We start from the raw sequence: 23,646 nt of genomic DNA, 5'->3' as shown, positions 1-23,646 counted from the left end.
AAAGTTACTAGCTATCAGGAATCCAATTCGAGACTGAGTTCTGAAAAACTTACATCTACACCAATCCAGATGTCGTATAAGGAGCTATATCAAAGATTATTTGATGCACACGTAGTAGCCCCTTTTCATTTAAAATCGTAGCAGCCCCCATGCCCCAAATGGTATGATTCAAGCACTCAATGCGAATACCATGCGGGAATCACAGAACATTCGATTGAGAATTGCACTGCCTTTAAAAAGGTAATTGAGAGGTTCATTAAGATGGGTGTTGTAAACTTCGGTGGTCCCTCTGGAGTAGAAAATCTGTTACCCTATCATCTAGATAAAAGGGTAAATTCCATAAGAGAAGAGGGCATGGGATCCAAGAATGCGCCAAGTTCAGGGCTTTTAAACAAAACTTGATGTTGGAGGATTTGAATGACGTATCCGAAGAAGGAATCAAGAAATAAAAATTGTTGAGCCTTTGCACATTTTGGGATGTTTTGAACAACGAAATTGTGGAAGTGATCCTTGTATTTAAAGATTAATCTAGAGTAATGTTTAGAACACACTTATTGTTTTAAAGCCTAGAAACAATAAGGTTTCATTTGTGAAATAAGCTCATGTTCGGACATCATTGTTTCAATAAAACATATCTTTCATGATCAATGCGAGCAAATATTCTTTCATTCTTTTACCGATAAATATTCTTTTGACCTTTAAAATTCTTTCTAAATTGCATTCATAACATGTAAATAATCATGCTTGAATTCATTTATTCCTTATATATTCTTTTGTGCCTATAATGGGTCCCTAAATATCAATGACATGGGCAACGATATTACAGATTCAGAGTTCCTTTTTGAGCGCGACATGTGTTTAGAGGAATCTTAGTACTTTGAAGATGATAGAGATTGTAATCTATCTTCTGATTTGTTGGAAATAGTAAAGCAAGAAGAGCAGCAAATTTTACCCCATAAAGAGGTGGTAGAGAATTTAGCCTTAGAGGAAGGAAAGGTTGAGAAATTGGAACGTACAAAACCAGAGAGACAAAACAAGACCTTGTTAGGACTATTATGGGAATTCATAGATGTCCATAGGAACGTCGGAAGAACACAAGCAAGAGGATTCATAATGGCTAGGATAAACAAGAGCCTTGGGCACTGTTGGTTCACCATGGAAGGGGATCGCATCAGTTATACCATAAATGCCGAATTTAATGAGCCAAGACTTATAGGGCATGTATGTTATGGGCCTGTCAAAAGTTTCAAGTTGACAATGGTTCATATTTGTGGTTGTCGACTGCTCCGTTAAAAGGGTAGAGATAGCTTCATATGCCAATATTACAAAGTCAATAGTCATCAAATTTCAAAAAAAAAAAAAACAAAAACATCATATCCAATTTCACAATGCCAAAAGTTTGCAGTCTTTTCAAAGATAATGCGCCATACCACAGTACAACAAAGGTTGCCAAAAGAAAAGAAAAAGAAGAAAAATAAATTACAGAAGATGACCGAGACTGGTAAAAATTGGCATAAGAAACTATCGCTTACTTTCTATGCTTACGTTGGGGCAAACACCTTCAATTCCAGTTGTTTCAAAGGTTCCAACCATCATCCTTGGAATGGGTGCATTGTTTGGCTTTCCTGAGCAGTTTGATGTGCCGTCAATAGCTGCGATGGTTAGCTCCAGGCGGTGGCCATTGATTTCCAGCTATCACTACACCAAAACAGGCTTTTAGCGGCATTTTTAGTGGCGTTTGGGTAAAAAGCGCCGCTAAAAATCGAGCATTAGTGGCGCTTTAAATAAAACGCCGCTAAAGATCAACCTTTCGGGGCTTTAGCGGCGTTTTTATAAAAGCGCCGCTAATGCTCTGGTCTTTAGCGGCGTTTTTGGAAAAGCGCCGCTAATGCTCTGGTCTTTAGCGGCGTTTTTGGAAAAGCGCCGCAAAAACATTTTATTTGTCTAATTACTATTTAATTTGTTTATTTATATTAATTAAAATTCTATTTATTTTAATTGAATATTTGTTAAAAATGGATAAATTTGAAATAATGACACTTAGAAATAATTTGAAATAAAAAAATAGAAAAATATTTGTTAAAAATGGAAAATTTAAAATACTATTATTTTAAAATAATTTTAAAGTTTTTGGGTACATTACTGAGTGTTTTTTATTTACATATTAAATAATTTCTTATATAATCGTAAGATATAGTATTAATTTTAAAAAATTGAATTAATTATCTCTATAGTTTAAGGTTTTTGGTTTAGGGTATATGATTTAGAGTTTAAGGTTTAGGAGTTACTATTTTAAGGTTTATGGATTATGAGTTTAGGGGTTATAGTTTACAGTTTATGGTTTAAGATATAGGGTTTAAGGGTTGCGGTTTATGGTTTAAGGTTATAGATTAAGGGTTGGGGTTTAAGGTTTAGGGGTTGAGAGTTAAGAGTTAGGGGTTTAGGATTTAGGGTTTAGATTAATTAGTTTTTTAAATTTATATATTAAATAATTTCTTATATAATTGTAAAAGAGATAATATTAAATTGATATATTAAAATTATGATTATAGTTTAAATTCTTTATAAATAATTTATATATTAAATAATTTAATATATTAAAATAATGATTATAGTGTTCTTGGTACATGATTGATTGTTTTTTAATTTATATAATCGTAAAAGAGATAGTATTAATTTTAAAATATTAAATTAATTATGATTATAGTTTAGGGTATATGGTGTAGGGTTTAAAGTTTAAGAGTTATTATTTTAAGGTTTATGGATTATGGGTTTAAGAATTACGGTTTATGGTTTATTGTTTAAGGGTTGGGATTTAAAGTTTAGGGGTTAGGGATTTAGGGTTTTAGAGTTATATTTTGTGATTTATGATTATAGTTTAAATTATTTAAGAGATTTGTTAAATGGTTTAGGATTTAAGGTTTATTTGAGATTTGTTAAATGATGAAATTTTATACAATCAATTAATGCTTTTATATTTAAAAATTTTTAATCTAAACCATTTGATATATTTAAATATTAGATTTAAAAAAATTAATAAATAAATAAAATCACTTAACTAATAATTTTTAACAAATAAAATAAAAAAATTTTAACAAATAAATAAATAAAATCACTAAAAATAAGCATTAGCGGCGCTTTTCGGAAAACGCCGCTAAAAATGAGCATTAGTGGCGTTTTTAGAAAAGCGCCGCAAAAAAACTAGGCCCAACGACGTCGTTTTATTGAGTTTTTGAGGCTTTAGCGGCGTTTTTGAAAAAGCGCCACAAATGCTCTATTTTTAGTGGCGTTTTTAAAAAAGCGCCACAAATACTAATATTTATTCTAAACCATGATATATAAGCAATAACGGCGTTTTTTTTTAAAACGCCACAAAATTTATATTGCTTAACAAAAATTGGCGCTGCTTTTTTCCCCAAATTTCCCCCTAAAACCCAAAAACTAAAAAATCCCAAATTCGCGCTGATTTGTTCACAAAATCCCAATCGAAAAAAATTGGAGGAGTAGAACGACGCGCTGCGATTCCTTCCTCTGCGATTCGATTGTTAGCTTCTCCCACTCTATTTTCACAGCGGATGCACTGTTCTCAGCTCGTTAAATCTAATGGAAAGCGATTGTTTCTCATCGACACTTTAGCTTTGGTAAATTACAATGATTCCTTCTTTTGTTTTAGAAACTGTACTTTTGTTTGATTTTTGGAATCTTGAAAATATCTGAAGACATGGTGCTTATACTTATAGGTTAGGAGATCAGAGGCGGAAGGTCTGCCTTCGAAGCAAGCCGAGGCAATAACAGCAGCCATGACTGAAATTTTGAATGACAGCTTAGAAAATGTGTCTCTTTCAGTTGTTTCCAATACTACTTGCTCAATTCCTTCCCTTCCATTTCAATGAAAAAGAATTCAACCATGGTTTACCATTCTATTTATTTAGAAAAAAAAAAGACAGAGGAAATCAGGTATATTTAATTGTTTAATTTCGGTTACAAACTTTATCTGTTTTTTATATGTTTATCTCACAAATTTTCTTTTATCTGCTTTTTACATGTTTATCTCACAAAGTTCGGTTTATCAATTGTTTTACCTTCACTTTTTTAATGTGTTTCATGTGTTTATCGGCTAATTTTGCTTCTATTTATTATTATTTCCACTGAGAACAAAACTTGAGGGATTCATTTATTATTATTATTATTATTATTTGATTCATTGCATTGTGATCTTTGGATGGAAAACAAGTTTAATCAGGGTGGCTTAGTGGTAAGGTTTAATGGTTGCCCGTGAGATTGAATTATTTATGATTAATTCATATATTTTTTTACCAGACATCGTAGCAGGTTGTATGGTAAATATGGAACTGTTGGTTTTCTTTTGGTACATATCTATCATAGAAGGGATTGTGTGTTGGCTATTGTAGCTAGTTTGCGGTAAGAAATGACTCCTATTTCTATTTTATGGTACCTGGAATGGTTTAATACTTCACCGTCTATAATATTTCACTTGGGTAAAATAATTAGGTGGAATTTCTTTATTAGGGTTTTTATGTCTCGTCTATGCTTGATAATTTCTGACGAATAAACTTGAAAACCTGATGAATTGAATGTACGGAAGTATCATATACTTCAGGTTATACATGATTCTCTTTTCATGCTAATGTCAACTTATGCAATTTAAGATTGTGATACCCCCTTAAATTTTGCTAATTAGTCTCTTTATGAAATGATTTCTGATATTGTCAATGTTATTTTCTGTTTAGGAAATTGTGTTTTGTTAGTTAATTTAAGAAGAATGAGATTAGAGAAGTGCTGGTTTTGTTCCTCCACTGTATATCCGGGGCATGGTATTCAATTTGTTCGCAACGATGCCAAGGTAGGAGTTTCTTTCTTACTTTTACATGTATTCAAAGGTTATATTACTTTATTGCTCTTAAAGGTTATTCGCTTTTGTTTGTTTCTATTTAGTTATTATCCATATTGGCTTATCATGCTACACATTTGGTTTGATTCTATGGAGTTGGCCTTTGGTTTGTCCAGAAGTCGCCTTTCTGTCTTTCTCATCCATTTTTTAGTTACTCTCGTTGCAGTATTTTTCTTTTTTGTTGCATTTCTCTATGTAGTGGCCTAAAATTTGATACTTGGTATGTGTTTATGCTTGGCAGTGTTCAGATACATGCAGTTTTCAGCAACATTTATGCTAGATTGAGGGCATCAATTAAAATAATTTATAGTACTATGTTCCCTACATGTCATTCGTGCTGTTTGCATTGATTTTAATTTCTGATGGTCCAAACATTTGCAGATTTTCCATTTCTGTAGATCGAAATGCCACAAGAACTTCAAGATGAAGAGGAATCCCTGTAAAGTAAAATGGACCAAGGCCTATAGGCGTTTGCATGGAAAGGACATGACACAGGTGATAGACCTAAGGCATTGATTTTGGACTTTTTATTGCATTATTACAATGCTTATACCAAAACACTGCATGATTTCTATTTCTTTTCTTTTTGCACCAGGATTCAACATTTGAGTTTGAGAGAAAACGTAATAGGCCGGAGAGATATGATAGAAACCTTGCAGAGAATACTCTGAAGGCCATTAAAAAGATTGATAAAATCAGATCAGACAGGGCATCTGACCACATCAAAAACAGGTTGGTTTGTGGTGCTTTCAGTTCCCATTGAAAGATATTATAACATGCACTTTAGTAAATAATAACCCTTCCATTTTTAAATCTTTTTCCAGGCTTAAGACAGGCAAAGTCCAGAGGCAGAAAGAAGCAAGGAAGCAATTGGAGCTGGGCATTCACTTGGTCAAAGCTCCGCTCGCACTTGCACAAGATTCATCTCTTTGTCTTCTAAAAATCAAAGTCAATGTGTCCCAAGCACAGACAGAAGAGAATCAGCCCATGGAAGAGTGAAATTGGTTTTGCTGTTCCTCGGCTTGGTATTTTTGTCCACCAAAATCTTATGCATGCAACTCGTGGCTTAAATTATCAAGAGGTTTTTTATGTTGTGTCTAGCGGTCTAGAATTTTGATTAGCATGTTCAAATGTTATTGTTTTGAGTAGCATATTTTGTAGTCACTAATTATGGAAAAGTCATTAAAAACGGATTATCTTTGTTTTTCCCTTTTAAATGTGGTGTTGAATATCTAGACTGATAATTTCTGGGGATAGTCTAAGAATCTTAAATTTTATAGAAAGCCAATAAAGTGCTTGCTGGACGAAATGTGGTGATTAATTGAATTGCAAGGTCATACATGCCGTTAATTTTTTAATAGCTGATAAATGAGTATGACATAGTGCTTATAAATTTTCTAAGAAGGATGTCTTTAGATGAATGGAATTGTTTGATAGCTTGAGGTTATAAATCTTTGTATTGATTTTTCTCAACAATCTGAAGCCTGTCATACTTAGCAAATTTTTCTGTGAGAATGGGTGTTTAAGAATTGTGAATTGTCTTGAAATATATGCGGTTGTGATGGTTGATATATTATCAAGCATGCAATATATATCACTGTCATGACAGGTTTTTATAGGAAATATTTGAAATCGGTACGAATTTATATTCCTGTTACATGGAAATATATATTTAGCTTTAAAGTTAAAATTTTAATAGAAATTTTAATTTAATTAATATTTTTATCCTTAAAAACAAAACAAAACAAAACATAATATAATAATTATCATACAAATAAATATTATTTAATTAAAATATTTTTCAAAAGCCATGTTTTAGCGGCGTTTGTTAAAAAGCGCCGCTAAAACTCATCTTCATTGTGGCGTTTGTTTTTTAAGCGTCGCTAAAGGTCAGGGTCTTTAGCGGCATTTGTCGGAAAAGCGTCGCTAAAAGTCATCGTCTTTAGCGGCGTTTGTCGAAAAAGCGCCGCTAAAGGTCATGGTCTTTAGCGGCGTTTGTGGGAAAAGCGCCGCTAAAGGTCATGACCTTTAGCGGCGTTTGTGGGAAAGCGCCGCTAAAGTTAGCGACGCTGTCATTAGCGGCGTTTTTTGCGACGCTTCTCAAAGCGCCGCAAATTCTTTTAGCGGCGCTAAAAAATGCCGCTAAAGGCCTAAAAAAGCGCCGCTAAAAACCTGTTTTGGTGTAGTGTATGGGGCATCAGGCCGTACACAGTCTCTGAAGCTTAAAATGATAGATTCTTTCTTCAAAATAGTTTCTGACAAAGTGGATGACGGTATCATAAAGGAAGCTCTCTTAGACTTCTATACAAGTTCAGGGAAGAGGAAACCTGATCAAATCATTATTTTCAAGGATGGGGTTAGCGAGTCTCAATTCAATCAAGTTGTTGAGGCTTGCAAGTTCATTGACGAGAAGTGGAACCCTAAAGATTGTGGTTATTGTTGTACAAAAAACCATCATACCAAGTTTTTTTTTGCAGGGATCTCCTGAAAATGTGCTACATGGTACTGTCATTGACAACAAAGTATGCCATCCAAAGAACAATGATTTTTACCTTGGTACCCATGCTGGAATGATTGGAATCACGAGGCAGACCCACTATCATGTTCTCTTAGACCAGGCTGGGTTTTCGGCTGATGATCTGCAAGAGTTTGTTCATTCTCTATCCTATATGTATCAAAGGAGCACCACAGCCATATTTGTTGTGGCTCCTATTTGCTATGCTCATTTGCCAGCTTCATAGTTGGGGGCAATTTATGAAGATTAGGGATCTTTCAAAAACATCATCAAGTCATGGTGGGATGTATGCTCCGGGAGTAATCTCTGTACCTCAGTTTTCCAAGTTGAAGGATAAAGTCAGCAACTTCATTTTTGTCTGCTGAGAATCATTGAACCATCTTTTTGTAGGGTTTGACAAACAACAGCCAGGACTGCTGCTGGGGCAATCTCTTTCTCATGGGTTTATGAATTAAGATTTTTCATCCAAGCTTTGATGGAGTCAAGAATTGAATACCTTTAGTAAACTTAACTTGAAAGTATTCATCCTAAGAAAATGTACCAAAAATGGATGATATAGACTTATGACAAAGAAGGTTTGTCCAAAAGAATTTCATGAAGGAAACCTTGTGCTGAAAGAGTTCCTTCCCATGCAAAGGGATGCCGAATTGGGAAGGGCCATATGTTGCGAAGAGGGCTTTCTCTAGAGGTGCACTAATTTTGAAAAGAAATGGATAGGAAGAATTTATCTGATCCAGTGAATTTGGACTCGGTCAAGGAGTACTTTGTCTGAAGGAGAAGGGAAGCCAAGGTGAAAACCCGCAAAGGGCACTTTGGGACTTCTATTTTAAAAAAAAATAAATAAAAAAAGAGGAAAAAAGGAAAAGAAAAAGAAATAAAATATGGAGAGACCAAGGTGAAAACCCGTAAAGGGTACCTTGAGACCAAAGGGGTTTTGAGTTGAAAACCCTAAAGGGCAGCTCAAATTTGGAAAGTCATGCAGTGACCTTGCTATATCGGATTCAACGAGAAGTGAAGTATGTTACATATTGAGGCATCAACGAATTACTTTGGATCTTTTAAACACAAGTTGAACTCAAGAAAGTGTTCATGGAGCTGGTGTATAGACGCTCAAGCGGCGATATCTGAGGCATCTGATTTCTGTCCTATTTACTATCTTTGGATTCTTTTTCTTTGCAAAGATATGTTCTCAGTTTAATCTTTTTGCATTCCTTCCAATAATTTGTCCAAATCTAATTATCCTCAGGATCAATTTATTTGTCTCCCATTATTCATAAAGCATGTTGCATTGAAATAATGATAGATGAACTAAAATATCTTCACAAACGAATTTTTGCATATTACTCTGGAAAATTCTAGATATTACAAGAAACTGAAACAAGACAATTGTTTAAGGAATTCTCATATGTATGGGTTGGAGATACTCGAGAGATTTTCTTCTTCAGTCCAAAAGGTGGTTGGACGTTTTAAGCAATATTGATCTTAAGAAAGGATCATTTCATAAACATCTTTAGTGGGTCATAACATTCGGGGAATGGTACGGTAGACCAAATTGATGGAGAAGATTCGAGGCATACGAGCAGAGTATGATTGATATGTCGAGAAGAACAAGGTGGAAAGCTCGATAGATGAATGAGTGATGACGTCTGAAATAGGAGTTATTTTCATAAACATTTTGCATTATAACAGGTTTAATTAGGAGCACTTGACTCATTTCGATCATAGCATCCTAATCATTAGGCATGAACTCATACGCATTATACAGGTTATGTCCTTCAAGGGACAATGAAGATTGATGCGCCTTAACCCTCTAAGCAGTAGGGTAACAGGTTAAAGCATAGTAGATTTGACCTTCACGTGTTTACGCTGAAGCAGATCTAAGATGATTTGGCATCTCTGTACTGTCAGAGAACAAATCGAAGAAACAAATTTGGCATCTCCATATTTGACGGAGAACAGATCGAAGACATAGCAGATCTGACCTTCATTGAAGCAGATCCAAGATGATTTGGCATCTCCATATTCGACGGAGAGCAGATCGAAGACATAGCAGATCTAACCTTCGGATGTTTTCACATCGAAGTAGATCCAAGATGATTTGGCATCCTTGCGTTGACAAGGAGCAGATCGAAGACATAGTAGATTTGGCTTTCACGTGTTTACGCTGAAGTAGATCTAAGATGATTTGGCATCTTTGTACTGTCAGAGAACAAATCGAAGAAACAGGTTTGGCATCTCCATATTCGATGGAGAGCAGATCAAAGACATAGCAGATCTGACCTTCATTGAAGTAGATCCAAGATGATTTGGCATCTCTGTATTAGACGGGGAGCAGATCGAAGAGACAGCAGATCTGACCTTCATTGAAGCAGATCCAAGATGATTTGGCATCTCTGTATTAGACGGGGAGCAGATAAAAGACATAACAAATTCGACCTTCTTTGAAGCAGATCCAAAATAATTTGGCATCTCTGTATTAGACAGAGAGCAGGTCAAAAACATAGCAGATCTGACTTTCATGTGTTTACATCGAAGCAGATCCAAAATGATAGATCTTATCTTTCTGTATTCGACGGGGAGCAGATCGAAGAACTCAAAACTCGGCAAGCCTGAGAAAAATTGGGTCTTTTCTAGTCTTTGCTCTATTTCTGTTAACACAGCAATGAGCAAAGAGGGGCAGCTGTAGAACCCATATTTTGCCCGGGCCTTAAAATAAATAAACCAAATTTTAAAAAAATCAAAGTGTCCATTTATATAGTCCTTTTACAAACCAAAATACAAACCCAATAAATAACCAGCCCAATAGACCCTAAACTAACCCAATACCCTTTAGCCTAAACCCCTTTTGACCCAAGTATCAGATTCTAAATTACCCATTACCCTAACCCGATTTCAATAGCCCAAATATTAACCAAATTAAACCCTTTACCCAAAATACCTAACTAGACCAACCCAATCCTAAGCCTACCCAAACCCAATAAGCAGCAACCCAACAAGGCTCAAATTCGAAACACCAGGGCAGAAACCCTAGCGATCCTTAGTGCCGCAAACAGCAGACAAGAGCCCCGCCCAGCACGGCTTTCAATCGTGCTGCAATTATCGCAATCGGCGCACCAATCCACCGGAGATCTCGCCACAGACCTGCAAAAAAGGAAAGAAAGACCGGGCAGGATAAGAAAGAAATCAAAGATTGTACTTTCTATAAATTTATTCAGGCTATAAAATCAAGAATCAAAAACATTGTAAAGGGGGGATATACACAAAGATTATACAATAAAATACATCATTTTAAGTCAGAACGGAGGTGATTTATTTTGTCATTCAAACGTTCTTCAACTTTATTCATTTCATTTCCTTCTCTTTTATACATGCAAAACATAATAGACAAAAACAGATTTGAAAATCAAGAGAAAAGTAGTCCACTTTTTAAAATTTCATACGCGAATATTTAAAAAATAAAAATAAAAGATTTTACCTATGATTCTCCTGGAAAGGGGAGGAATTTTGAACCTCCGACCACCGTGTACGGTGGCGCGTAAGGCGCGTGCAGCGGTGGCCGACAATCGTCGCCGGAGTTCAGGCCGAGGAGGGGGAGAGCATTCTAGGCTCGTTACTTTTGTTTTTTTTAAATGATTTAGAAATGAAATTTTTGGTTTTTTTAGCTTATATAGCTTTATTAAACGGCACCGTTTTGCTTAATTCAATAAGCATTAAAACGGCGTCATTTAAACAAAAGGACCCGCGTGTCGACCCGACTCGGCCAAAGGATCCGCGTGTTTTCTAGTATTGGGCTAATTTCCCAATTGGTCCTTCCGCATTTGTATCCTTTAAAATTAGGTTTATTTTATCTTTTAATTTTGCTCAAATATTTTGTTTTTATTTTAATTTGGTCCTTGGGCTCTTGTAAAAAAGAAAGCGCATAAACGATGTCGTTCTAAAAGGGGATATTTTCCGTTTTAATCCCCCTCCTTGTGCGCACATTTTAATTTGACCCTTTTTTTATTTTTTAAATTCTAAATTTTCATCTGTATTTTTATTTCTATTCTAATTTAATCCTTTCTAAATTTTATTTTTTTATTCTAACTTTATTTCTTTTTAGATTATTATTATTTATTTCAATATTTTGTATATATATATTTATCTTAAACCCTTTTTTTATATTGAATTATTTTAATAATATTGTTTCATTCATTATTTTTCGTATATATTATTTATTTTATTCTAAATCTTTTTATAAATATAAAAATTGTTTTATTTTTCTATATTATTACTTTTCATATATTATTTTATGTATTATAAGTATTATTTTAAAGCTTGTATATTATTATCATATATTATTTTAAATTTTTTATCAAAAAATTATGTATTATTTTACATTTATATATACATATTGTATGATATTTTAAAATAATTTTTTTATATAAAGTTTTGTTTCATTACTTTTATATATATTATTTTATTATATTTCATAAATTACTTTTTCTTTATCTATTTACAAAGCATTAATTATTTTTTTAATCATTTCTTTATATCTATATTATTTTAATATCCATTTTTTTAAAATATCGTATTTATTTTAATTGTTATTTAAACATTTTACTTCTTAACTTACTTTGTATATTTTTTAAGTTTTGCTAGTCTCTTTTTGTATTTTCTTCTATATTTACTTATCATTGTTTTAGTATGTTAATTTTATCATATCAATTATCCATCATTCTATGTTATTGTTTTTTAATCAATTATATTTGCATGAAATATTGGTATGTATTATGTAATTTATATTGCTTTAATTTTGATATCTTGTAACATATTACTTGCATCATTATTTTAAAAGAATTTCAAATAAAAGGTTTTTTTTCTTTAAAATAAGGCAATATTTTTGTATTTAAAAATTCGGAAAATAGTACCCTAACATGCTAGGTTGCGATTTCTCGTTTGTCTAAATACCTAAAATACCTTTTTAAACAAATTTTCCAAATCACGAGATGATCTTAGCTACGAGAATTTAAAAACATTGTGTCCTAACATGGTGGATGTGATGATAGTATTCTTTTGAAACAAAAGAATCTCGATTTTCAATTCAATTTATTCAGATTTTAAAAAAGAGGTCATACTTTTAAATCTTTTCAAGGTTTCGACATTAGGACAGAAAATCAATCAATTGGTACCAATTTTGGGCGTTACGAGGGTGCTAATCATTCCTCATACGTAACCGACTCCCGAACCTGTTTTGTAAAAAATCGTAGACCAAAATGTTTTATTTGGTGGTCCAATCACACTTAAAAAGATTGGTGGCAACTCCCGTTTTCATCTTTCTTAAAGTCGATCTCGTTTTTCCAAAACCCTCTAAAAAATGGTTTCGACGCTATAATTAACATGACACAAAATAAAATGATGCATAAAACAAAAAAAGATATATATATATGAAATAAAATGGAATTAGAAATCAATATAAGACATTTTCAACATAATGATGAATTAATAATCATATAATACGTATATAAGTTGACAAATTTGCATAAAAACTTAGGATACATGTTTATTGAAATAGTTATTATAAAATACAAAGTTCAAATCAAATTATATATGAAATATTTAAAACACAAACTCATTTAAAAATTGATAATTCACATGATAAATTAAATAATGTATTAAATATGAAGGAATGACAATACATTATATAAAATAATATACAAAATAAATTTATGAAACATGTATATACGAGTAAAATTGGGTATAATTATTTAAAAAAAATGAAATTAATAAGGTATGAAAGAAACGAAGTAAATATATAAGTTATATAGGTAACAAAATATAATCCATAAGGATAATATGAGAGTGTATACAATAAATAAATTATATGATTTAAAATAGGGTTCTTAAAAGAAATATATTATACACATAAATAACTTTAAAAGAGGATACATACATAGAAAAATATTTACATAAAGTTATATGAAAATAATAACATGTACCATAGTAAAAATAATTTAATATGGATTATATACATGTGAAAAAATGTTAGAAATAATTGTATGTCAAAATATCATTTAATTAAAATATGAATTATAAGATTAACCTAATTTTATCATAAATTATATACGTAATAAATTTAAAAAACACAATTATATACAAGTTTATTAAAAACTATATGTATAAGAATATCATAGCTTTAACAATGGATGTAAATTAAATATAAGTACTAAATATATGTTTAATAACAATTTAAATGACACATAAAATAAATGAATTTAAAAAGAATACAAACAATTAAAATATGTGAATAAACATTATTAAAAAAATAAAATATCATAGAATTAACAGCATTCATAAACTAAAATAAATTTTACCACAAATAATATGCCAATTATTAAAATGATAGAATAAATAAAAAGATCATTATAATGCTTTTCAAAACGAAATTTAATTATCAAAGCAACAAAATATCACAATTAATAATCTAGCATGTAGGAAAAAAAATTATGTGCAGTAAATAAAAATGTGGATAAGACTTAATTGAAGCAAGGTTAAAACAGGAGAACCGATTTACAAATAAAATAATGGCAAAATAGGATCAATGTGCTAAGCGCACAAACATGTGGGGACTGAAATTACAAATATCCCGAACCCCTAATGCTGCACTAAACCGTGGATCAAAGTGAAAAAGCGCACAAATTGGAAGGTCAAATTAAAAAAAAAAAAACAAAGTAGCAAACAGGACGCGATTGAAGTACCTCACGCGAAAATTGACCATTTCAGAGGACAGGGCGTGGATCTGGGTAGCCCAGCGGGTTAGTGCGCGGACCCTCAAAGCTTGGACGGCGCCGTTTTTGTTATACACCTAAAACTAAAAGAAAATAAATGGCCATCAGCCATTTCTTCAAAGCACGAATTGAATACCCAATTATTAGGGTTTCAACTCAACCGCCTTCATTTGCTAAGGCTATTTCATCATCAATTCACCATTAAAATTGGTGATTGATGTAGGTTCGGCCTTTATTTCTATGGAAAATCAACACTCAAAAATCACTTTTACTTATGGACCCGCATTTCTAACCCCGATTTTGACGGAGAAGCCAAGGGATCTCATCAATGTATTTAGCAGAGGTAACTTTCTCGTTTTCCTTTCTTTTTTTTAAAAAAAAAAACTAAAAACAAGCCAAATTAAAAGAGGGAAAAAAATATTGAGGACAGAAGAGAAAAATTTAAAATCACCTTCGGATTTTTAATTCTTAGTATTGGATTTTCCCAGTGTGTGTGTAAGTTTTTTACAGGTACATTCGTAGGCTTTTATAGCGGAATTTACAGAGTAAAATAAAATAAAAAATAAAAATAAAAATACATTTTTTTGCTGTTATTTGCTGTACACAAGCATGAGCGGAGACGCGCGCGAGGGGCTGGTGGCGCACGTGTGGTGCTGGAGACCGACTGTTAGTTGCGGCGTGAGGGGAGATAGCTAACTGCTGGTGTTTTCAGGAAACCTCTAGGGTTTCTGGTGTTTTCAGTTATTGGGCCTTTTTTCGGGTCATTTTGTGTCTCTGATTTGGGCTTGTTTAATGGACTATTAATTTGGACTTTATTTTGGTTATTTATTTATTTATTTTGATTTATTTTTTGATTTTTTGTGTAAGCCCAGGCACAAATTGGGTCTTACATTAACAACAATTAATTTTTAAAAGAAATATTTTTATTCTATATAGTAGGTGTATCATTAATATATATCATAGTGTAAACATTAAAACATGTGATCAATATTTTTAAAATTTAATTAATAAATAAATTTTAAAATTATATTAAGGCTTCACGTCAACTCAACTTTTATCTTAGTTTTTACAATAATATTATGAATATTTGACCATATAAACATAAATGCTATAATTTCTTAACCACAAACAAGCTCATGCAATAACAAGCCGACAGCTTTTGGTTACCCAAAGATTACACTCAACACTAGAAAGTTGACACTCAAAAGAGAAATTAGTTTATAATCTCCTTTCTCAAGTAATTCTATGACCATCAACAAAGATTTCTTATGTTATTATACTATCTAGCTAGGAAAAGAAGAAGAAGAAGAAAAAATATATAGGAAAATGGGTTTTGGTTAGTAGTTTTATATTGGCTAAAATATTAAAATTATTTACTTCAATTTTCCTTTTAAAAAATAAAATAAATTTTTTGTAACTCGATGTTAATTACTTTTGTTAGATTATCATATGAAAAAAAAACCCATAATTTAAGCTTTTATTTCAACGGTTCATTTAGCTATAATAATTTAGAAAATTAAAGGCTTATCCGACTATATTTTAAACTTTTAAATTATTTTTGAGTATAATTTAAAAGATTAAGTGTGTTTTTTTTATAAATAATTTCATTATAGGTTTTGATCATATTTGCTTACAATGTTTAGAACTACCTATAGTCTATTCTCAACCCATAAATAAGAGGATAACATATTTTAACGCACTTGAACTCATGTTCTCTTGCATTGGCAACAATACTTGTACCAATCAAGCTAAGACTCAACCCACAAATATTAAGTGATTATTAAGACGTAATAAAAGTATATAAATTTATTAAAATAAAATAAAAAATTAATGAATTTTTTTATTAATTTAGCTATTTATATTAAAACCAAACCTTTCTACTTAATTAAATTAATTACTCCCCATGCAAAAAGTATTTAAGTTCAAGATGTTAGGTTGTAACTTTTTGTTGTTAATTATATTGAAATTAAAGGTTGGAGGACTTACCTTTGTTTATTTATTTATTATATTTATTTATATTAATTTGATTTGATTTTATAATTATTTAGACATACCTTTATATTGTCTCTAAAAACTATATTTTGTGCAAGTCTAGACGACAAAAAGCTACCATTAATAGTATCAATTTGTGATTATGCGATGGAAATTGAGCGCCTATCATTTTATAATAAATAGATAGACACAACTTAGGGCTAGCAAATCTGATATATATATATATACCCACAAAGGGCTTTCTATTTGATTAAATTCTATTTGATTAAATTGATACACAGTATCCTATATTTGCAATAAGTTTAAATTTTAAATTTTGCAATTTTTCTTTTATATAAGAACTATTTATACATTCTTTTCGATTCTTAAATAAGAGGATAAGTATATTTTAACGTATTCGAACTTAGATTTTCTCATATTATTAATAATATTAATGCCAATTAAATTAACAGTATTTGTCTTTTTCTTTTTTTTCTCTAAAGGGGTTTTGTTGCAAAATAGAGAACAACCCTATATAACCTAGTTAGAATTGCGACAAAATGTAATAATACATCAGCAATTAAACAATAACATGTTTAACGATGTGACTTTAACTTTGGTTCATTGTGTTAACCTTTGCTGATTTTGAATTAGTATTAACCGTGTTCTAATTTGATATGGGGTTAGTAAGTTAGTACGCATTAGATTTTTGACTTATTTTTTTAAAAGAAAAAAAAATAGAAAAAAGAGTAAAGTAAATGGAAAGGAAAGGTAATAAAATAATAGTGACATTAAATGGAAAAAATCAATTTCTTTCTTTAAAGAGGAAAAATCTGCATTTTTTAACGAAAAATATAAAAATAATCTATCTTCTTCTTCTTCTTTTTTTGAAAAAATAAAATAAAATTACAACCAATTAAACTAAATCACTAGGACATCCTGCAAATAATTGTAACCCTTCCTCTCTGTCAAAAGTTATTTTAGCTATGCAATCTGTTTCTCTATTTTCTTCTCTTGGGATATTATAATACCTCACACCCCGCTTGTACGTTATGGCCAAATCTTGAAGAGTTACACTAACTTATTGAAAAGCCCATAAATTTACTTTGAAAACGTGTGGTAAAACCAGTGCTAACTTTGATAAATCATTTTTCAATTTTAAGGAAAATTCTCGTTTATGCCATTACTTTATTACAAAATTCATTTAAGTGATTAAGTGTTGAAAACTATAGTTTAACTTTTAAGCAAATATTTTTGCTAATAGAAATATATTAGTTGCTTAAAATCAACAAAAGCAACCAAAAAGTCTGAAAAGTCCAATATTAACATAAAGTTTATATTAAACTGTTTTTATCGAAAAAGTCTAATCCTAAGTTTTCGCATGCCGTCTGATCCTAGGTTTGCTGATTACCTGAGAGGATAAAATAAAAGGATGAGCTTACGAGCCCAGTGTATAACTTAACCCACAGAAAAAATTAGATGCATATAAAATAACAGATACGTATACAATTGCAATTCAAATACATATTCAGATCCTACCCCATCCACTATATACCATCTCCATCCAACCCTACACACCAATTAGGGCAATAAATACCCATCCAACTCCACACACCTGTAAGTGGGCATATGTCACTTTTTAGAATAATGCAGCCAAGCCGTTAGAATTAATGCAGTAATCCGTTAGAATCAAGTAGGTGTGGCAATACCATCAAATAAGGTAAATCATTAAACTGCTAACACTTCCTCCATTTAATCAATATTCCACTCAATGCACATGCAATACTAAACAGATATCGGATGCACATATGACATACATTGTAAACACATCAGATTATAAAAAATCATGCTTTCAGAAATCACATAAACAGAGGCAGAATATCATATTTCATAACTATAAATCATACATAACACATTTTGGAGCCTACGGGGTGGCTAATCTAGAATCGCACTTCAAATATGCCCTTAACTAAATTTTACAAAATTTGGGCCCACATTGCCTAACACATGCTCGTGTGGCCACACGCCTCAAATAACCCAGCTGTAACACCCATTACCCGTATTCGACGTCGGAATAGAGTACGAGGCATTATCGGACTTACACACAAGCAATCATGCAGAACCGAGACATGAACTTCCACACAAATTTAAAATGTTTAAAAATATTCGTATCGTCCCTTAGACGAGCCTACGAGGCCCAAAACATACATTGGGGGCGGTTCTGAGCTAAACAGAGAACTTTGGAAACTCTCCAAACACTTAGAAAATTTTTCATAAATAGAGGGGTCATACGCCCGTGTGGTTTGGGACACGCCCGTGTGGGTAGGCTGTGTGGTCACACACGCCTGTGTCCCTAACCTGTGTAACTATTTGTTTATGACATCATCAACGAATTAAGGTCACATGGCCAATGCGTGATTTAATTTTCATAATTTTTCTTAAAATTGGTGCAGACTTCACACGTCCTAAGCGCATGCCCATGTCCCTAGGTCGTGTCCTTCACACGGCTGAGACACATGACAGTGTCTCTGTCTATGTGGCCAATTCGTAGCTAAAATTTAAAATACAGGGGTCATATGGTCGGACCACACACCCATAGGGTAAGCCGTGTGTCTACCTATATGGAAAAAATAAGACTATTTACCAAGCCTTTTTGCCACCCTTACTTGCACCAACCTACACAACATCAAACAACACCCATCCAAGCATATACACACTACCAATTCAGCCACAACCAAGACATCCACACATCAATTTCATGCTAATTTCTATCACATACAACATCTCATACTTATCATCACAAACCATGCAATAACCACATCTATGAAAGGCATCATCATATGTATATATACTTAACCAATATTAGCCAATACCATATGGCCATTTACAAAATGAATCAATTACCATTACTAGCCAACACACTTGGCCAAATCAATAATGACACATATCACAAAAAAGACCAAGTCCCTATACATGCCATAACTCAAATAATGGAATCATAAGTACCCAAAAAATAATTTGATAGTGCGAATAGATCTCCGACCGACTTCAATCCCTGAGCTGGCTTGATGACATTATAAGAAATGAAAAGGAAGGGGGTAAGCTTTAAGCTTAGTAAGTTAGCATGTAAATAATTAACAACTTTAAACATACAATAACATACATAAAACATAATGTAAATTAGCACAAAATCATCAAGTGTTCATAAACATATCTTACTCACTTGCATCCTTACCAATAATGCATCTTAAATCGAAATAATTTCTTATGAGTTTTTGCGTACGTACCTGTACTACTTCATAACATAATCATAACCTTTCACGTCTTTGACATTGTTTTTAAATTACCCATTGAACCACTTGGAATACTAAAGGATACTCGGGAATCACATACACATAGAATCATACCAATTCCATATCCCAGATATGGTATTACATGGGATCTCATATCATTTCCTATAGCCCAAATATGGTCTTACACAATTCTCATATCGATGCCATGTCCCAAACATGGTCTTACACAAAATCTCATAACAATGCCATATCTCAGATATGGTCTTACACGTAAACTCATAACCCTAATGTCATGACATTTGTATCCTAATTTCCTAAGGTTCAGCCGGGAATTTCGCCGTATCAAATCTTTGCTGGACGAATCCATGGTAATTGTAAAAATCATACAATAACAAAATATTAAATACATAATATAAGTTGCATTATTTACACACAAACTTACCTCGATACAAAATATAGTTAACTAATTCGATTTAGTCCATAACTTTGTTCTTTCCCCAGTCTAGGTCTGTACTCCGTTTTTCTCGATCTATAATAGCAAATTTAGCTCATTTAATTATCACATTGTTCAAATCAGTCCAAAAACCATATTTTGGAAAAATTATAGTTTTGCCCCTAAACTTTCACATATTTACAAATTAGTCCTTAGGCTCGTAAAATGAAATGTACTCATTTTCTTTGTTACCTAAGCCTACCTGAACCTATATCATGCTTATACCAGCCCACATTTTTCATCAAATCACATTTCTACTACCTATTTTTATAACTTTTATAAATAAGCCCTTTTTAGGTGTTTTCATCAAAAATCACTTAGTAAATGATGTTTATCACACATCAAACTTTCATAATCTACCATGAAACATCAAAATACATGCATGTCACACATGGTTCAAACCCTAAGCATCAACCCTAGCTCAAATAAATGGTAGAAATGGCTAGATCGGTTGATAATAGCTTCAAAAATGTAAAGAACATTAAAAACGGGGTTAGAATGCACTTACAATCAAGCTTGAAAGTTGAAGAAACCCTAGCTATGATGACCTTAGGAATTTTGGCTATGGCATGCAGAAGATGACCAAATTTTGACTTAATTTTCCCTTTTTATTCTTTTTTTAGTCAAATGACCAAAATGCCCTTTTACTGAACTTTCAAATTTTACTTATTAATGCCCATTTTTGTCCATAAAAATAGAAATTGGTCTATTTAAGGACCTTTAATTAATAATCCATAGCTATTTCATACTTAAAGCTTCTAGAATCACATATTTTGCAACTTTTGCAATTTAGTCTTAAAAATCAAATTGGACACTCTATCAACAAAATTTATTAACGAAACTTTCATATAATCATGCAAGCATATCATTGACCTCAACACATTCATAAAATTATTATTTCTACTTTGAATTTGTGGTCTTGAAACCACTATTTCAACTAGGCCTAAAATCGGGATGTTACACAGCCCATGTGGCTCACACAGCTTGTCACGCGACTGTGTGGCTCACATGATTATGTGACATCGATAGTGGCTTTTTGGCATCACATCATTCACTATTTTTCGAGGATTCCATTACACACCTGGTTTGTTTTCGATGCAAATCCAACAACGAGAATGCTAGAACCTAAATTCAACATTTGAACGACCAATTTTAGTAATGAAACACTAAATCTAAATCACTAATTTGACAACAACTACAAACCTTAGGCTTAACAACCGAAAGCTAGCCTTTCGACATTCAATCACTTACTGATAAATGCCAAATTATACATAGTTTTACCCCAAATACTTAGCATATTTATGGATGTTTACTACTAGATTTGTGGATTTTGGTGCTCTTAATCCGGTTATTTCATGTTTTGTACTCAAGAGAGCACCAAGAGTCAAAAGGAGCCAAAAACGGGCTAAAAAGGGACAAAACGGACCAAATCGAGAAGATCACACGGCCTAAGCCTCGCCACACGGGCTGCTCACACACCCGTATCCTTCGAGGGTGTCGACCAAAACTCTCATGATTCACACGACCTGGCCATTGACCCACATGGCGGTGTGTAATTTAACGGATCGAACACGATCTGGCATACACGTCACACGGTCGTGGCACACGGGCGTGCCCCTTTTTCAAAGAGTTGTATTTTACACGGAAAAGGGTACTTAGGAGGAAGAAAGCTAATCCAAAGCCTATATAAACACCCTAAGTGTGACCTAATAAGGGGGCCTCTTCCAGAACTTTTCTGGAATACAGAACCACATGCTAGGAATTACTTGAAAGAAGTTAGACGATCCATCCCAAAAGCCGGAGTTACTCCAAGACTGAAGATCTCTCTCAGAATTCCTTCAGGGTTTTAGAGTTTTCTTCATGTTTTGTTATTTCTATAATTTTGAGATGTACTCTTATTTATTATGAACTAAACCCCTTAGATACCTAAGGGGGATAAAACCTATGATGGATCTTGTTATTATTATCCGAACTGTATGATAAATACTTGATTTGTTCTTAATTATGTGTTCTTAATGCTTGAGTTAATATTCCGGGTATTAATTCATGATTTGATGTACTTATGCAGAGGAGGAATAGACCTTGCCTAAGAGTAGATTTGGCATAATTAAGCGGAGTTGATCGAATGCCTAGAAATAGGGTTACGAGATTTTGCCGGATTAGGGTGGAACCTAATATGGGAGTCCATAGAGTGATTTACTGCTTCCCTAGGGTTTTAATTAAGAAAGAAATTTGATTAATTCAACTGAGGGTTAGACGTTATTAGTCTCGAAAGGGATAATAACATAGGTTAGGGAATTTCACGGATCAAGTCAAGTGAATAAATCGTCTGATTCAGAGTCAGATAACAAGTGAAATCTAGGTGGATTCCTCCTTGGGTGTCGTATTTATCAATTGCTTTTCTTCAAGTCTTTTTCCAAATTTTCTCTTTGCTTTAATTAAATTAGTTAATTAGTTTAGATAATTAGTTTTATAAACAAACCCTTTTATTCTTAGGCTAGATAATAAAAAGTAGTTATTACTAGTACTTTTGGGTCCCTTAGGTACGATATCCTGGTCTTGCCATTACTATACTATTGTTCGATAGGTGTGCTTGCCTTTTTGTCGTGATAATAGTTAGTTTAAGTTTGATCTGTATTATAAATATTTATTACTTGTTACGAATCACACGATCAAGTTTTTGGCACCGTTGCCGGGGATTCAAAATATTAGGAGCGCTAAATTTTATTACTTTAGCCATTTATTTTTCTTGCAATTTAATTTTAGTTTATCATTATTATTATTTATTAATTTACTTATTTTTTTCTCTTCGCAGGTTTTTATAGTTTATGACTAGAAGAAACCCGTCAGGACCATTACTTCTTGATGAAGAAATCGATCGCACAGTTCGTAGAAATCAAAGAGAAATAAGGCGTAGCTTACGATACACGGAGAACGAGCGAGAAGACGATACTCAACCTCCAACCGATGAGATGGCTGAAACCAAGGCAATTAGTTACCTCCTACAATTGCGGCTAATCAAAATCTTGCTCCACGTACTATGTATGGTTATGCTAAACCTTCTTAACAGGAACTGGATCTAGCATAGTTAGACCTGCTATAGCTGTAAATATTTGAATTAAAACTAACACTATTCAGATGATACAACAGTTTGTTCAGTTTGATGTTGCAGATGAAGATCCCAAGCACACTTAGAGAACTTTCTGGATTTTACGATACATTTAAAATCAATGCGTTTCTGATGATGCCATACATCTTCGGTGTTCCCTTTTCACTAGAAACAAAGCTAAACAGTGGTTGAACTCGTTACCACGAGGGTCTATCACTACTTGGAACAATGACCAAAATTTTTATGAATATTTTCGGCGCTAAAACAGCTAAATTAGTATGATATATTTCTTTTGTGCAGATGGATTTAGAACACTTTACGATGCATGAGAGAGATAAAGGACCTACTGAGAAGGTGCCTCACCATGGGTTATCGCTTTGGCTTCAAGTACAATATTCACAATGGCCTGAATCCCTCGATAGGAATGTTGACGCAGCTGTGGCGGAACCATCAATAAAAAAACCAGAAGATGCTATGAATTTATAGAGGAGATGTCATGAATAACTATCAGCGGCAAGTTATGAGGACAGCCAACGAAAAGCGACGTTTTTAACATCGATTAGTCACCATGCTCTCTAATCAGCTAAAT

At 32.7% G+C, this 23,646-nt stretch overlaps 1 protein-coding gene and 2 long non-coding RNA genes across 4 annotated transcripts; 2 read left to right on the top strand and 1 right to left on the bottom strand.

Moving 5' to 3' along the window:
• Positions 1-4,709: 4,709 nt before the first annotated feature.
• Positions 4,710-6,233, top strand: LOC107944961 (probable ribosome biogenesis protein RLP24). The gene is made up of 4 exons (XM_016878774.2): positions 4,710-4,864; positions 5,294-5,407; positions 5,508-5,644; positions 5,737-6,233. Exons 1-4 carry the CDS (start codon positions 4,715-4,717, stop codon positions 5,909-5,911), a joined length of 576 nt encoding a protein of 191 aa, XP_016734263.2. The 5' UTR covers positions 4,710-4,714; the 3' UTR covers positions 5,912-6,233.
• Positions 6,234-10,108: 3,875 nt separating this feature from the next.
• LOC107938744 (uncharacterized) lies at positions 10,109-11,463 on the bottom strand. Its single transcript, XR_005903688.1, has 2 exons — positions 10,903-11,463; positions 10,109-10,568 (listed from the first exon to the last, which is right to left on the bottom strand). It is a non-coding gene; the product is annotated as an uncharacterized lncRNA (long non-coding RNA).
• A 2,827-nt stretch (positions 11,464-14,290) lies between these two features.
• LOC107924558 (uncharacterized) lies at positions 14,291-15,006 on the top strand. Of its 2 annotated transcripts, none has more exons than XR_005903686.1 (2): positions 14,291-14,534; positions 14,800-15,006. It is a non-coding gene; the product is annotated as an uncharacterized lncRNA (long non-coding RNA). The 2 variants fall into 2 exon arrangements; XR_001691796.2 differs by having other exon boundaries at positions 14,680-15,006.
• Positions 15,007-23,646: the final 8,640 nt, after the last annotated feature.

The sequence above is a fragment of the Gossypium hirsutum genome, chromosome A02 (genome assembly GCF_007990345.1).
Source record: "Gossypium hirsutum isolate 1008001.06 chromosome A02, Gossypium_hirsutum_v2.1, whole genome shotgun sequence".
Classification (NCBI taxonomy): domain Eukaryota; kingdom Viridiplantae; phylum Streptophyta; class Magnoliopsida; order Malvales; family Malvaceae; genus Gossypium; species Gossypium hirsutum.
The sequence above is the reverse complement of the archived record's forward strand: the minus strand, read 5'-3'. Positions and strand labels throughout refer to the sequence as shown.